The sequence below is a fragment of the Mustela putorius genome, unplaced genomic scaffold (assembly GCF_011764305.1).
Source record: "Mustela putorius furo isolate JIRA1106 unplaced genomic scaffold, ASM1176430v1.1 tig00000174_pilon_pilon_pilon, whole genome shotgun sequence".
Taxonomy (NCBI): domain Eukaryota; kingdom Metazoa; phylum Chordata; class Mammalia; order Carnivora; family Mustelidae; genus Mustela; species Mustela putorius.
Window position 1 is genome coordinate 32,774,919 of NW_025421304.1, and position 17,569 is coordinate 32,792,487.

Sequence of the window (17,569 nt, forward strand, 5' to 3'; positions counted from 1 at the left end):
TATAGTATATTATTAGTTTCAGAGGTAGAGTTCAGTAATTCATGAGTTGTGAATAACACCCAGTTCTTATGACATCATGTGCCCTCCTTAATGCCCATCATGCAGTTACCCCATCCCCCAACCCACCTCCCCTTTAGCAACCCTCAGGTTGTTTCCCATAGTTAAGAGTCTCTTATGGTTGTCTGTCTCTCTGATTTCATCTTATATAATTTTCCCCTCTCTTCCCCTTCTCCTATGATTCTGCTTTGTTTCTTAAATTCTGCATATGAGTGAAATCATATGATACCTGTCTTTCTCTGACTTATTTTGCTTAGCATAATATCCTCTACTTCCATCCACATACAAATGTTAAGATTTAATGGTGGTTTTTTTTTATGGCTGAGTAATATTCCATTGTATACATACACCACATCTTCATCTGTTGATGGACATCTAGGCTCTTTCCATAGTTTGACTATTGTGGACTTTGCTCCTGTAAACATTGGAGTGCAGGTGCCCCTTCAGATCACTACCTTTGTCTCTTTTGGGTAAATGTGTTTTTTGGTAATCATTGTTTTTTCAAGTTACATTAGCCAGTGTTCACTAAAGAGATGTAACCATTCATGTGTTATTAGTGGTAGTCTAAAATGATACAACCTTACTGGGGAGTAATATGGCACAAATGATCAAGTAAGCATAAGTCTAATTGTATCTAGAAATTTTGCTGTATTGGGTAAAGATTTCTAGGAGAAAATGAGCTGAATAGAGTCTCTGGGTCATAGTCTGGCTTCAGCTTTTCAGAGAGTTTCCAAAAATCCCATTTGGAAATGTCATTGGCAAGGTCATGAGAAAGATAGGAAAACCTAGGCTCACATAGTTGGGCCATCTGGCAGGGTCAAAGTGTGGATCAGGTATAGAATGTCTGGTAGAAATATAATTAGAGCAGGTGGGTTGCTCTATATTCTTTATTTCTTAGCTCACTGGGCAACAGCCACCTCTCAGGAGTAGATTATAGCAGAACACAAGAAGTGAGTGTCTTCATCTGATCTAGGGCAGCTTGGTGTGGAGGGGAAACATAGATGCCATCACTACATGTTCAAACCAAGTCAGACCCCATATGGCTAAGAATCTGAGCCAGGCTCACCCAGGCATTCTGCCCTCAGGTTGAAAAGGTGGTACAGTGCGGTCAGCATCTTGTTTATGACAACCCTCAAAATGCTTGCTTTCGAATCAAACAATTACATTCTCTATGACAAGCAGTTTGGTATCAGTAGAGAATCAATGCCATCCTGCAGTCTCCTTGAAACTTTGCCTAGGGATTTCCTTTGGCTCTGATATTGATCGTTTTTTTGCCCCTTCCCATGTCTTTTGTCTTATTTGGGTTACTGTTGTTTTACTGGAATACATTCATTCTCCAGTATCTTCTTAAGAAAGGGTATGTGAGAGATATGTTTTGTAGACTTTGCATTTGTGAAAATGTCTTCCTTCTGTTGTGATACTTGCTTGATAAGATAGTATGAATGTGTATTTGTCCATTTGTTGCTTTAGTTCTCTCTGGTGTTGCTTCATGTAATTTGAAGCTGTGTTATTGAGTGTGTGTGCATTTATAATTGCTCTCTCTTCCTGGTGGTTTTACCCTTCTGTCATTTTGGAATGCCCTTCTGTGGTTATAGAAATACAGCCATACCTGCCTTTTTGTGATTAGTGCTTTTGTGTTGTATTTTTTAAGTGGTTTCTGTAGGGATTACGGCTTATATACTTTACTAATCATCTTGAATTAATATTTTACAACCTGGGGACACGTGGGTGGCTCCGTTGGTTGAGCGTCTGCCTTTGGCTCAGGTCATGATCCTGGGATCCTGGGATCGAGTCCCACATTGGGATCCTGGGATCCTGGGATCGAGTCCCACATTGGGATCCTGGAGTCCTGGGATCAAGTCCCACATTGGGATCCTGGAGTCCTGGGATCAAGTCCCACATTGCTTCTCCCTCTGCCTCTTTTGCTTCCCCTGCTTGTGCTTTCTCTCTCTCTGACAAATAAATTAAATCTTAAAAAAATATATATACTATACCACCTCAATATGATCCAAGAACAGTATATATTCTATTGCAATGAATTGTAGCTTTTATCTCTATGTATGCCTTTTATTTTACCCTTTTTTTTTAAAGATTTTATTTATTTATTTGACAGACAGATATCACAAGTAAGCAGAGAGGTAAGCAGAGAGAGAGGAGGAAGCAGTCTCCCTGATGAGCAGAGAGCACGATGCGGGACTTGATCTCAGGACCCTGAGATCATGACCTGAGCCAAAGGCAGAGGCTTAACCCACTGAGCCACCCATGTACCCCTACCTTTTTTTTTTTTTTTTTAAGATTTTATTTATTCATTTGAGAGAGAGAGTGCACGCCACACAAGCAGAGAGGAGGTTCAGTATGGTTCAGAGGTAGAGGGAGAAGTAGACTCCCCACTGAGCAGGGAGCCTGACATGGGATTTGATCCCAGGACCTGCAGATCATGACCTGAGCTGAAGGCAGACATCCAACCATCTGAGCCACCCAGGGAGTGCCCCTATTTTACCTTTATTTTGAAAAATATTTTCCCTGGGAAAAGAATTCTAGGGTTTGTTTTTTCTCTCAGTACTTTTTTTTTTTTTAGATTATTTATTTATTTATTTGATAGACAAAGATCACAAGTAGGCAGAGAGGCAGGCAGAGAGAGAGAGGAAAAGCAGGGTCCCAGCTGAGCAGAGAGCCTGATGCGGGACTTGATCCCAGGACCCTGAGATCATGACCTGAGCCTAAGGCAGAGGCTTAACCCGCTGAGCCACCCAAGCCCCTCTTTCAGTACTTTATTATTTTTTTGATTTTCTAAAATTTTATTTTTTTCAGTGTTCTAGAATTCATTCTTTATGCACCACACCAGTGCTCCATGCAATACATGCCTCCATAATACCCACCACCCGGTTCACTCAACCCCCTACCCCCTTCCCTCCAAAACCCGCAGTTTGTTTCTCAGAGTCCACAGTATTTCATGGTTTGTCTCCCCCTCCAATTTCCCTCAGCTCACTTCTCTCCATCTCCCAATGTCCTCCATGTTATTCCTTATGCTCCACAAGTAAGTGAAACCATATAATTGACTCTTTCTGCTTGACTTAATTTCACTCAGCATAATCTCCAGTCCCATTCATTTTGATACAAAACTTGGGTATTCATCCTTTCTGATGGAAGCATAATACTCCATTGTATGTATGGACCACATCTTCTTTTCCATTTGTCCATTGAAGGGCATCTTGGTTCTTTCCACAGTTTGGTGACTGTTGGCCATTGCTACTATGAACACTGGGGTACAGGTGGCCCTTCCTTTCCCTGAATCAGTATCTTTGGGGTAGATACCCAATAGTGCAATTGCAGGGTCATAGGGAAGCTCTATTTTTAATTTCTTTTTTTTTTTAAATTTATTTATTTGACAGAGATCACAAGTAGGCAGAGAGGCAGGCAGAGAGAGAGGAGGAAGCAGGCTCTCTGCTGAGCAGAGAACCCGATGGAGGGCTCGATCCCAGGACCCTGGGATCATGACCTGAGCCGAAGGCAGAGGCTTTAACCCACTGAGCCACCCAGGCACCCCTATTTTTAATTTCTTAAGGAATTTCTACACTGTTTTCCAAAGTGGCTGTACCAGCTTGCATTCCTTTGAACAGTATAAGAGGGTTCCCCTTTCTCCACATCCTTTCCAACACTTGTTGTTTACTGTCTTGTTAATTTTGGCCATTCTAACTGGTGTAAGATGGTATCTCAATGTGGTTTTGATTTGAAACTCCCTGATGGCTAATGATGATGAATATTTTTTCATGTGTCTGTTAGCCATTTGTATGTCTTCTTTGGAGAAGTGTCTGTTCATGTCTTCTGCCCTTTTTTTTTTTTTTTTTTTTAGGATTTTATTTATTTATTTGACAGAGATCACAAGTAGGTAAAGAGGCAGGCAGAGAGAGAGGACAAAGCAGTCTCCCTGCTAAGCAGAGAACCTGATGTGGGGCTTGATCCCAGGACCTTGGGATCATGACCTGAGCCGAAGACAGAGGCTTTAACCCACTGAGCCACCCAGGTGCACCTCTTCTGCCCATTTTTTGACTTGATTATCTGTTTTGTGTGTGTTGAGTTTGAAGAGTTCTTTATACATCTTGGATATCAGCTCTTTGTAGTGTCATTTACAAATCTCTTCTCCCATTCCACGGGTTGCCTCTTTGTTTTGTTGACTGTTTCCTTTGCTGTGCAGAAGTTTTTGATCTTGATGAGGTCCCAAAAGTTCCATTTTCGTTTTTGTTTCCTTTGCCTTTGGAGACCTATCTTGAAAGAAGTTGTTGTGGCCAGTGTCGAAGAGGTTACTGCCTATGTTCTTCTCTAGGATTTTGATAGATTCCTGCCTCACATTTAGGTCTTTTATCCATTTCGAGTTTATCTTTGTGTGTGGTGTAAAATAATGGTCGAGTTTCCTTCTTCTACACATAGCTGTCTAGTTTTTCCAGTACCATTTATTGAAGAGGCTGTCTTTCTTCCACTGTATAATTTTTCCTGCTTTGTCGAAGATTATTTGATCATAGAGTTGCAGGTCCATATCTGGGCTCTACTCTGTTCCCCTGGTCTATGTGTCTGTTTTTGTGCCAGTGCCATGCTGTCTTGGTGATCACAGCTTTGTAGTAAAGCTTGAAATCAGGCAACGTGATGCCTCAGTTTTGTTTTTCTTTTTCAACATTTCCTTAGCAATTTGGCGTCTCTTCTGGTTCCATACAAATTTAGGATTGTTCTAGTTCTTTGAAAAATGCCGGTGGAATTTGGATCAGGATGGCACTGAAAGTATAGATTGCTTTAGGCAGTACAGACATTTTAACAATGTTTATTCTTCCGATCCATGTGCGTAGAATGGTCTTCCATCTTTTTGTGTCTTCTTCAATTTCTTTTTTTTTTTTAATAAACACAATATACTTATCAGTACTACTGTTTTTGTTTTTGTTTTAAAGATTTTATTTATTTGACAGAGAGAGATCACAAGTAGGCAGAGAGGCAGGCAGAGAGAGGGGGAAAACAGGCTTCCTGCTGAGCAGAGAGCCTGACACAGGGCTCAATCCCAGGACCCTGAGATCATGACCTGACCTGAAGGCAGAGGCTCAACTCACTAAGCCCCCAGGGACGCCCCATCTTCTTCAGTTTCTTTCATGAGTGTTCTGTAGTTCCCTTGAGTACGGATCCTTTACCTCCTTGGTTGGGTTATTCCCAGGTATCTTATGGTTCTCAGTGCTGTAGTAATGGAATCAATTCTCTAATTTCCCTTTCTTTATTTTCATTGTTAGTGAATAAGAAAGCAACTGACTTCTGTACACTGATTTTGTATCCTGCCACATTACTGAATTGCTGTATGAGTTCTCGTAGTTTGGGGGTAGAGTCTTTTGGGTTTTCCCAAAAGATATATATAACATTTATATATGTTATATATATAACATTTATAACATTATATAAAGTATCATGTCATCTGTGAAGAGAGAGAGTCTGATTTCTTCATTGCCAATATGAATACCTTTTATTTCTCTTTGTTGTCTGATTGCTGTTGCTGGGACTTCTAGTACTATGTTGAACAAGGGTGGTGAGAGTGGGTATCCTTGTTGTGTTCCTGATCTCAAAGGGAAGGCTGTCAGCTTTTCCCCATTGAGGATGATATTCGCTGTGGGTTTTTCATAGATAGAATTTATGAAGTTGAGGAATGTTCCCTCTGTCCCTATACTTTGAATCATTTTAATCAGGAACGGATGCTGTGTCTTGTCAAATGCTTTTTTTGTATCAACTGAGAGTATCATGTGGTTCTTCTCTCTTACTGATTTGTTCCCTCACATTGATTGATTTGTGAATGTTGAACCACCCTTGCATCCCATGGATAAATCCCACCTGGTCATGGTGGATAATCTTTTTAATGCACTGTTGGATCCTATTAGCTAGGATCTTGTTGAGAGTCTTGGCATCCATATTCATCAGGAATATTGGTCTGAAATTCTCTCTTTTGGTGGGGTCTTTGCCTGGTTTAGGGATCAGGGTAATGCTGGCTTCATAGAAAAAGTCTGGAAGTTTTCCTTCCATTTCTATTTTTTGAAACAGCCTCAGGTAAATAGGTATTATTTCTTCTTTGAATGTTTAGGGAGAGATCATGACTAACACCAAGGAAATAGAAACAATCATTAGAAATTATCATCAACAATTATATGCCAATAAGTTAAGCAACCTAGATGAAATGGATGCATTCCTAGAAACCTATAAACTTCCAAAACTGAATCAGGGGGAAATTGACAACTTGAATAGATTAATATCTAGTAACGAAATTGAAGCAGTGATCAAAAGCCTCCCTAAAAACAAGAGGCCAGGACCTGATGGATTCCCTGGAGCATTCTTTGAGTACTTTTTTTTTTTTGGACAGAGATCACAAGTAGGCAAAGAGGCAGGCAGAGAGAGAGGAAGGGAAGCAGGCTCCCTGCTGAGCAGAGAGCCTGATTCGGGGCTCGATCCCAGGACCCTGGGATCATGACCTGAGCCGAAGGCAGAAGCTTTAACCCACTGAGCCGCTCAGGTGCCCCTTGATGCTTATATTTAACAAAGTTTAAGACGTTAGTTACAATTTATATTTTCTCCCCACACACAATACTTTCTGCTACAACTCCCAGATTGCTGGAATCCAAAAATTAGTTTCAGCTAATTACTTAAAACCTCCTTCCCACATCCTTTATACACTTATTTTAACAACATATTTTGCTCTCTTATTTGCTTCTTGATGCTTTTTGCATTCAACTGACTCTTAATAGATTTAACTGTCCTCTTTATGGTTCATATCATTTTATAGTAGTAAAAATACCTGGGACGCCTGGGTGGCTCAGTGGGTTAAGCCGCTGCTTTCGGCTCAGGTCATGATCTCAGGGTCCTGGGATCGAGTCCCGCATCGGGCTCTCTGCTCAGCAGGGAGCCTGCTTCCCTCTCTCTCTCTCTGCCTGCCTCTCCATCTACTTGTGATTTCTCTCTGTCAAATAAATAAATAAAAATCTTAAAAAAAAAATACCTAACATTTACCTGACATTTATTATTTAGGAGCCATCATTTTTTTTTAGATATTTTTAAATTTATATATTTGACAGAGAGAGGGAACACAAGCAGGGGGAGTGGTCTCCCCACTAAGCAGGGAGCCTGATGTGGGGCTCAATCCCAAGACCCTGGGATCATGACCTGAGCTGAAGGCAGACGCTTAATGGCTGAGCCACCCAGGTGCCCCAATAACCATCATTTTTTTTTTAAGATTTTATTTATTTATTTGACAGAGACATAGCGAGAGAGAGAACACAAGCAGAGGGAGTGAGAGAGGGAGTGGGAGTAGGCCTCCCACCAAGCAGGGAGCCCGATGCGGGGCTCGATCCCAGGACCCTGGGATCATGACCCGAGCCGAAGGCAGAGGCTTGATGAGTAAGCCACCCAGGCGCCCAGTAACCATCATTTTAGATCAGGTTGTTAAACTAATGCCATGAGCCAAATGCCCTTCAGCCTTCTTTTTGTATGACCCACAAGTAAAAGTGGTTTTACATTCCTTTAATGGCTAGGGAAAAAAACCAAAAGAATAGTATCTTATGGTATGAAAATTGTATGAAATTCCCATTTCCGTGTCCATAAATCAAGTTTTATTGGAACACAGCCATGCCCATTTGTTTACATACTTCCTGTGCCTGTTGTCGTGGTACAGTGGCAGACTTGATTGGTTGTAGTTAAGACTACATGTGGCCTGCAGAATTGAAAACATTTACTATTTTCCTTTATAGAAAGGAAATTTACTATTTTGAGGAAAATTTACTATTTTCCTTTATAGAAAATTTGTCAACTCAATGTCTAGTATCTTCAGTACCTTGGTGATATTCTGTTTTCTGGCTTACATTGTTTCTGTTGAAAAGTCAGCTGTTGGTTTTATTGTGCCTTTGTAGACAGTACATCTTTTTTCTCTGGGATTGTTAGCAGTTTTATGATGTGAATAAATGTGATTTTCTTTTTATTTGTTCTTCTTGGGGTTAATGGTGTTCAGTGTTCTGATGTGTGAGCTGTTTTGGAAAAATCCAAGTAAGCCACTGTGTCTTCAAGTATTGTTTCTGTTGCGTTTTGCCTCTTATACTGGGACTCCCAACTGCAAGTATATTAGGCCTTTTTAGTTTGTCCCATGGATCTTTTAGTCTTTTCGATATGTTGCCCATCCTTTATTCTTCCTCCATTTTGGTCTAGATTCCTTACTGACCCTTACTGATCCAGTTTTCTCATCACTTTCTAGAAGTGTCTAACCTGCTGTTAAATCCAGTTACATACTTTTAAAGCATCTTTTCTAAACACTTTTTTTTTTTTTCCTGTGCAATTTTACTCTGTGCTGTTCCTTTCTTTTGTGAGAGGTTACGTAGCCCATGACTTATGCCTGGGTGATGAGTCATATTGTATGTCTCTACTTACATGATGCTGAAAATGTGGTGATTTCACTGACACTTACTCCATGAATGTAGTGATCATATCCTGGATGCCGAAAAGCTGACTAACCACTAGTAAAACTGATACCTAGATCAAATATACGGCCAAGTACAAATAAAGCCAGAATTGATCTAGGAATCATGTAGATTACAAACTGAATAACACACTTTTAATGAAGAGACAAGCATACTGGAGCATGACATCTCAGGAAAATGAGCCAGATATTAGGGTTCCCCGTGTAGTACCAAAATCTTTATATAATCTGAGTATGAACAACTGAGATGCTCTGTTATTTTGGCTTGCTACTTAGGATGTTGCTGTAGGAATTATGTGGCATGTCTCCTTAGGAAGAAGAAGATAATGAAAACCAAAGTTGAATACTCCATTCAACTCAGCATTATTTTGTTTGTTTGTGCCTGACATATACTTATGTACTTTGTGCTAACAGGAATATAAAGATGAGCAAGGTACAATTTCTGGTCTAAAAAATTTTAGCATCTAGGAGGGATAATGGAAGGAATAAAACACATTTAACAAAAAGAAAGCAAGGCAAAATTGCCACAAGAGATAGAAACAAAATACCCAGGATTTAAAACCAATCAGGGACTCACAGTATGGAAGGATCACATCGAAGTGATGTAGGATGTGATCCTACCGGAAGGATCTTTGCATGGAGAGGAGAGCCATGGGAAAGAGGGATGGAACAAAAATTTGAATGATGTTGAATACTGAACTAGTCATTGTTTATTAGTTTTCAGTGGGTAAGGAATGATTGTGTCTACCCAAGGTAATCGTGTACTAGAACTATTCTTTAGGGAAATGATGTTAGCTGTAGAATGTGGGGTAAATGAGAATAAGGGGAGGCAGAAAATAAGAGGCTTTTGTAATAATTGGGGTGGCAGTGGAAACAGTAGGCAAAGAAAGAACTTGACGGGTTCTCTAGCTTGCCTATCCGGATGAAGACTGATCTTGTGTTTTGTGTCCCTAGTACTTAATTTAGTCCCTTGGAAATTTCCTAGTGATTCTGTTATGTGAACTGTAATTTCAGAAGTGATATGATAAAGGAATAAGTTTTTACTACTGAGAAAATGTTGGCACTATGATTGTTGACCCTCCATGGCCTTGATCTCAGGCACTGACCCACCGCCTGCATTCTCTGCCCCTGCCAAGTGGCTAAAGAATCCTAGACGGTGTCATGAAATAATGCTGATGAGGCTACCTGCAAAGGTATGCAGCATAACTAAGTCATTTGTAGTACTCAGACCTTCATGTCGTTTTTTTCTTACAACTTTTCCCAAGGCTAGGAATTATCAATGAGAGACGGTGAGAAGTCAGTAGGGCAAGGCTTTTAAAGATGGGGACAAGTGTAATCTAGATTTTGGAGGTATGATCTAAGAGGGGCACGGACAGGAAGAATCACAGAAGCCGAAGGAATCAAAGGTCATAACTGAAGATGAAAGATTCAGAATAGAATGTGCATAGGTTAAAGAAGATTCTTGTACTCAAAAGTAAATTGGGAGGTGACAGTTTAGATGTACAGACAGTCCCCAGCATGAGATTGTTCATGATTTCTTTTACCTTACAATGTTGTGAAGGCAGTATGCATTCGGTAGAAACTGTACTTGGAATTTTGAACTTTTCTTGGCTTAAGGGTACATGGTAGCATATACTTGTGATGCTGGGCAGCGGCCGCAGACCACAGCTCCCTGTCAGCTACACAGTCAAGAAGGTAAACAACCAATATACTTAAAACCATTCTGCACCCCAATCAATCATTCTGTTTTATCATTTTCAGTACAGAATTCAGTAAATTACATGAAATATTCAATGCTTTATTATAAAATAGGCTTTGAATTAGATGATTTTGTGTACTTGTCCGCTAACATCAGTGTTCTGATGTTTACAGTAGGCTAAGCTCCACTGTTCAGTGGGTTAGGTGGACTAGATGCATTTTCAGCTTACAGTGTTTTCACATTGTGGTGGGTTTATCAGGATGTAACCCCACATCGTAAGTCCAGGAAGATCTAACAGTTTGAAGAGTTGAAGAAGGGGTAGTAAAAAATGGTCGGCTCTGGATGTCAAGTATGCTCGGCGCACCTCTACTCATGGCCATCGGCTTTCTCCCCAGAACACCAGATTCATTCCAGATGGAAACTATACTGTCTTGGCAAGTCTTTGAAGTCAGTCATGTTTGATGTACCTTTTAATGCTGTGGTATCAGAATTGTGTTTTATCAACAGTTTTTTGAGTTGTTTGTATACGTATGGAAAATGGCACTGAGAGAAAAAAAAAGTATTTTCACATTGGATGTTAGAGTCCTTTCTAAGTCATAGTTCCTTCGGGGCACCCGAGTGGCTCAGATGGTTAGGCATCTGCCCTTGGGTCATGATGCCCGGGTCCTGGGATTGAATTCTGCATCAGGTTCCTTGCTCCGTGGGGGCTGCTGCTTCCTCTGCCTCTGCCTCTCTGCCTGCTTGTGCTCTTTTCATCTCGTGCCTTGTATGCACTCTCTCGCGCTCTGAAATAAAATCTTGAAAAGAAAAAACCTTGTTTACAAAATAAATTCCTGTAACTTGAGTCAATGTAATGTGCCAGAGGCTTATCCCCCTTGCTGGTCTGGCGGCCATCCGAAAGTTATTGTACCTGTCACCTGGCCACGTGGATGTAGGTTAATAAAATCTCTATAGCCACCATTCAGGCCAAGAAATAGAAGTTACCCAGATTCTTGAAGCTCTTATGGAATCTTCCCTGTGTAGCTGGAATTAATTCATTTTCACTGCTTTATAGGACTCAGTTCTAATAGACACAGAAAATCAGTCTACTGTTGATGAACGTTTGTCTTTGGGCTCTTAATGTAAAATGGGACTGTGAACATTTTTAAAAAAATTTGTATTTGAGGTATAATGACATAGGACTGTTGCATGGGTACAGTGTAATGGTTTGATACTGGCATATATTGCTCAATGATCACCTCAGTGAGTCTGGTAAACATCCATCACCAATACATGTTGTAATTTTTTTCTTGTGACGAGAACTCAACAGTTTTCAAGTACGCAGTATAGTATTGCTAACTCATGTCACTGTGCTGCACATGCCATCCGCACGTCTTGTCTAATAATTGGAAGTTTGTACCTTTTGACCCCCCGCTTTGCCCAGTTCCCACCCTCCACTCTGGCAGCCAGTCTGTTCTCTGTATCAGTGAGCTTGGTTGTTTCGGGAGGTTTTAGATTCTACATACAGGTGAGGTGATACAGTATTTGTCTTTTTGTGACTTATTTTGCTTCACATGATACTCTCAGAATCCATCCATGTTGTCACAAGGGACCAGATTTTCTCTTATGTCTGAGTAATAATAGTCCATTGTATGTATGTGCCACATTTCCTTTTCCATTCGTCAAGCCTTGGACATGGAGGTTGTTTTTATATCTTGGCTGTTGTAAATAAGGTGGCAGTGAACGTGGGAGTGCATGTATCTTTTTTTTTCCTTTTCTCTTAAGATTTATTTTTGGGGGAGAGAGTACATGCACGAGTGGCGGGGGGCTGGGCAGAGGGAGACGCAGACTTCCTGCTGAGCAGGGGGCCCAGTGCTGGACTCTGTCCTAGTATCCTGAGATCATGGCATGAGCCAGAGGCAGACACCCAGGCGCCCTGCACGTAGCTTTTCAAGCGAGTGTTTTTGTTTTCTCTGGATAAACACTCACAGGTGGAAGTGCTGGATCAGGAGGTGGTTCTGCTTCTGGAGGCAGCTTCCCACTGGCTTTCTTAGTGGCCGCACCAGTTTGCATTACCACAAACAGTGCACTGGGATTCCCTTTTCTCCACATCCTCAAGGAGTTCTTTGTATATTGGGATATTAACCCCTTATCAGATGATTTGCAAGTATTTGATCCCATTTGTAGGTTATGCCTAACATTTTACTTTCTTTTTTTTTTTTTTTTTAAGATTTTATTTATTTATATTACAGACAGAGATCACAAGGAGGCAGAGAGAGGAAGGGAAGCAGGCTCCCTGCCAAGCAGAGAGCCCGATGCGGGGCTCGATCCCAGGACCCTGGGATCATGACCTGAGCCGAAGACAGAGGCTTTAACCCACTGAGCCACCCAGGCGCCCTAATTAATTCTTTAATACTGTCTGGTTTGATACCACAGAAGTACCTATATGAGCATCAACTCTGCTCTGCTCTAGTAACACTAAATACTGCATATTTACGCATTTATCTCCGTATACACATTTTCAGAGAACAGTGTTTTATTAATCTTAGATGCCTGTCAGATGTGATAGTGCTGGAGGTATAAGGGAATCTAAATAAATGCTCTATTATAAAAAATTTTTTTGGAAATATGACAAAACCGTGAAGATCTATAGTTGGTGTTCTACATACATTTTCATGGTGAATGACTGTTTTATAACAAGGTGAGAGTAAGTTTTCACATATCCTTTCTACATTACCAAATGTTGGTCATTTCAGAATGAATAGCAATATGCCATTTCAGGAATCTGTTTCATTCACGGATGTGACTGTGGACTTCACTCAGGAGGAATGGGAGCAGCTGGACCCCTCCCAGAGGATCCTGTACATGGATGTGATGCTGGAGAATTACAGCAACTTACTGTCAGTGGGTAAGGGCCTCTTTCTGGTGCAGTTCAGTGTCCATTACCAAAAACTCTTGAGTATCTGAATTTCTGAGTGGTTTTGGCCTTGGGCTCCAGTTGTTTAGCCATGAGAGAGCAGACTGTTAAGCTGTGCCTTCTTTATTTTGGAGATTTCTGAAGTCCGGGCTATGTTCCATTAGCAGTTATCTGATATCAAATCAGATGTGATTTTCAGGCTACAGGAAGAGAAGAATAGAGAGCATATGAACAATTGCCAGTTCACAAATTTCTAAGGAAGATGGCAAAAGAGGGAAGGAGAATCAGAAGCCAGTGGAAGTAATATCCTAGGAATTATGAATGGGTTGAAATACTTTAAAACATTTTTTAAGAATCAGTTTTTCAGGTTTCCAAACCATTAGAGATGGCCAAGACCAGATGACCTGTATTGTTCAGATCTCAGAATCATACCTCCAACTACCAGTCTGTCCCTGCAAAACTTTTGCATTTTTCCCTCACTCTTGGCATTTGCCTAACCTGTCCTAAACCTTTGTGATTAGTATTCTCAGTTTGCCAGAATGGTGACTTTGGTATTTTAGGTCTTGGAATTGGTATAATAAACGTAAGGAATTTTTAAAAAAAAATTTTTTTAGCATAAGGGTGATATCTTTGTCCTAGACGCAAATGGCAGCAGGATCACAAGAGTCAGGAATGATCACAAGAGTCAGGAATAATCAGGAACACACAGATGAAAATAAAGGTTATTTCAGGTGTAGGTCAAGGGAATAAATCTGATCCTTAAGATTTCTTTCAAATTAAAGCAGGGACAAGATGGGTTTAGAGAAGAAATTAAACATAGTAGGATAAAAATGATTGTCTCAAGGATATGGGACTCTTGGATTAATTTTATTTCCTACAAAATAGGAGTTCTGGATCTTGTCATCCACTTGCAAAAGTAAAGAGATGTGAATCTTTGCAGCACTGTCCGCTCTGCAGACCTGCGAGAAGTGTTGGCTCTAGGAAGTTAAGTGGCAGAGATGAGCAGCCCACAATCATTCAGAGCCTAAGCGGAGCTAAACTCAGATCAGTTTGGCCTTTTTTCCTTAACATCTTCATCTGTGCTAACTGTTCGGTGTCCTTAAGGACAATTCTTGATCTCCTTTGCCCCCCCCCAGATTTGCCAGCCTTCCCACATCGTTTGTGCCCTGTTCGGTGCTCTTTGTTTTTTACTGTCAAGGCTACTTACATCCATTGCCAGTTTCTACTTTTTTTTTTTTGCCAAGGGCTTTTGTATTTCAAAGCTTAAGAACTAGGTAGAATTTGCATTGGAGATTCTAATACTGGAAGACTGGATCCCACACTCAAGAGGCAGCCTCACACTTCCGTTCTCTAACGTTGTCCTCACGTGCTCTTTCCTAGAGGTGTGGAAGGCCGACGACCAGATGGAGCGGGACCGCAGCGGCCCCGATGAGCAGGCGAGGCCGTTTATCATTTTTAAGAACCAAACCCCAATGGAGGAAAGAGGTAGTCTCTTCGGAAAAACATTTAATCTGAGCACAGATTTTGTTTCTTTAAGGCAAGTACCCTATAAATACGACTTATATGAAAAAACTTTGAAAACAAATTCAGACTTAATTAATAATAATCGAAGCTACATAAGAAAGAGACCTGATGAGTGCAATGGATTTGGGAAAGCACTCCTCTGTCTGAAGCAAGAGAAAACCCATAATGGATTAGAGTACTCCGAATATAACAAAAGTGGAAAAGTCTTTAAAGAAGGCATTTTTAAACATCAGAAAATAAGAAATTTGGTACAACCTTTTATTTGTAATTACTGTGACAAGGCTTTCTCCTTTAAGTCACTCCTTATTAGTCACAAGAGAATACACACTGGAGAAAAACCTTATGAATGTAATGTATGTAAGAAAACCTTCTCCCATAAGGCAAACCTCATTAAACATCAAAGGATTCACACAGGGGAGAAACCCTTTGAATGTATTGAATGTGGAAAAGCCTTCACCCACCAGTCAAACCTCATCGTCCACCAGAGAGCACATATGGAGAAGAAGCCCTACGAATGCAGCGATTGTGGCAAGACATTTGCCCAGAAATTTGAACTTACTACACACCAGAGAATTCACACGGGAGAACGACCCTATGAGTGTAATGAATGTGCAAAAACCTTCTTCAAGAAATCCAACCTCATTATACATCAGAAAATTCACACCGGGGAGAAGCGCTATGAGTGCAGTGAGTGTGGGAAGTCCTTTATCCAGAACTCTCAACTCATCATCCACATGAGAACTCATACGGGGGAGAAACCCTATGAATGTACCGAATGTGGCAAAACCTTCAGCCAGAGGTCAACCCTTCGATTACATTTGCGGATCCATACAGGAGAGAAACCGTACGAGTGTTCGGAATGTGGGAAGGCCTTCAGCAGGAAATCCCGCCTCAGCGTCCATCAAAGAGTTCACCTGGCGGAAAAGGCCTGACACTGCGGCCCCCGGGCCCGTGGCAAGCCCTCCCACCACAGCCCTTCCCGCGCGGGAGAAACCGCACGAAGGTACTGAAGGAACATGGAAATTCACAGTGAGCTACGGTCCGGCACGTCGAAAAATGTGTAAAAACAGGGTCCCCTCCGTACAGTGTTACACCAGAAGTTAGTGGTGATGCCCAGCTAAAGAATATCTAGCAGCTTACAGCAAGTGTAAACAGACATGCTCACTTGTATTACAGTGAGTTTTGTTAAGTCTTGAATTACTCAAGAATGAAATATTCTGGGCAGCAGCGTCAAGGATCAGTACCTTAGGAATTTAGTGGTTATGTGTGATCCTATCTTGGGTCTACACCTGTAAATCTGACACAGTCACTGGGAGTTTGAGATTCTTGTCCTCTGACAGTAGGGGCACAAGTAAGATTTTCCATGCTAAACATTGTGTGTTTTTCAGTACCTTTCCAAGCCCGTACGCATTCCACGTGAAACAGGTGACCGTCTCTGTGGCGTACGGCCGCTGTTCTCTCCTCCTCGCTGCCCTGGAGCGTCGGTCTGCGATCCTTGTCCTGCTGCCTCTTCCATAAACCGAAGACAACGTTCAAGTTTTAACTTGCTTCTGGGGTTGCTGGAAAGCATTCTTCCCATCAGTAGGTCAGTGAGCGACCATCAAGAGCGGATTGGGAGAGTGCAGGAGCTCGGCGGGCCGGCACCCCGGGCCCCAGCCCACGTGGCGCCATCGCTGGTGTGCAGCTGCCGTGCAGGTGTTTACTCCAGATGCATGTCGTTCAACATAGTGTATAACCCAGAAACTACGTGTACTTTTCTTTGTGCGTTTCCCTATTTCTCCTAATATTTTACAAATTGTCTTACAAAAAAGTAGGATGTGTATGTGGTTCGCAGATGTTACATTTTAGAGACTTAGAGAAAAAATGTAAGAAACTGTCAGTAAGTGTCTTACTGCTTTTTAAAATGTCCATGTGCACAACACACTTTAGAAATGCATTCTTGCCACATTCTGTTTAAAGGAGGCATTTCCGCTCCCTGAGTTTCATGGTCACCTACCGAAAATATCTCCCTTCGGAAGTTGAGTAGAAGTTAAGCCTTGCCTTTAAAGGTTCACAAACACCTTAGAAGTTAGACTTTTCGGTGATCTCTCCATATGTTTAACAATTAACCTAAACAGCTTTTCGCATAACTCAGAGGCACACCATCTTAGTATTGATTTCAAATTCCCAAGTTTCTCTCCTGATCTGTCATAAATCACACACCAGATTTGTCACTGGCAACTATAACTGGCCTTGTGTCTTCCTTGTTCCTGAATGTCACTGATGTGTGCAAATCTGTAGGAGTGTGAGAGACTTTCTGAACAGATTTACCAGAACAGCTATAGTCCAGGAAATCTCTTGTCTTTCTAAATTGTCATCTTGTCTACTACCAACAAGGAAGCAGGGGAGAAGATTCATTTCATACACCACTGTTAGAAATGTGTCAAGTGTGACTTTTAACATTAAGAATACACCTACACTTCAGTCCCGGAGTCTCACTCCTGGGACTCTATCCCTAAGACAACAAAGTGCCAGTACTTAAGATTATATGTTTATCAATGTATATTGTATTTTTTGATAAGGACAAAAAAAGGAAACAATGTGAGTGACCATCAGAAAGAGAATGATTGAATAAGCTGCAGTAAAAATGTACCATGGCTGGATGGTATCCATGGAAAAGAATGTGTAGGAGCAAATGCCTCCAGATCAGATGAAGAGAAGGGGGGGGGAGAGGAAAAGGGGAGAGAGCATTTGTGTGTGTACACCACATTTTTAAAATAAAGATCTAAGTATATGTGTGTCTGTGTGTATTTGTATGATTTTATGATCCTGGATAATAAGTTCTAAATATCATGGAGTCTAGTGGAAAATGTTTCATGCATTCCTTGGTCCCTGAATTAACTCATTTATACTAAAACACCGTAACTCACTTGTA

The 17,569-nt window shown here is 41.1% G+C and overlaps 1 protein-coding gene across 7 annotated transcripts in view; it reads left to right on the top strand.

Moving 5' to 3' along the window:
* ZFP1 (ZFP1 zinc finger protein) overlaps positions 1-17,421 on the top strand; it is a 43,268-nt gene extending 25,847 nt beyond the window's left edge. For 4 of the 7 annotated variants that reach the window (XM_013057015.2, XM_013057016.2, XM_013057017.2 and 1 more), the window contains 2 exons: positions 12,971-13,122; positions 14,512-17,421. In XM_013057015.2, the coding sequence (XP_012912469.1) occupies positions 12,972-13,122; positions 14,512-15,587 (1,227 nt within the window). In that variant the 5' untranslated portion in view covers position 12,971 and the 3' untranslated portion in view covers positions 15,588-17,421. Of the gene's footprint in view, positions 1-12,537; positions 12,916-12,970; positions 13,123-14,511 lie in introns of those variants that run through there. The other 3 variants (XM_013057018.2, XM_004753996.3, XM_045076309.1) reach the window with 2 other exon arrangements.
* The last annotated feature ends 148 nt before the right edge of the window (positions 17,422-17,569 follow it).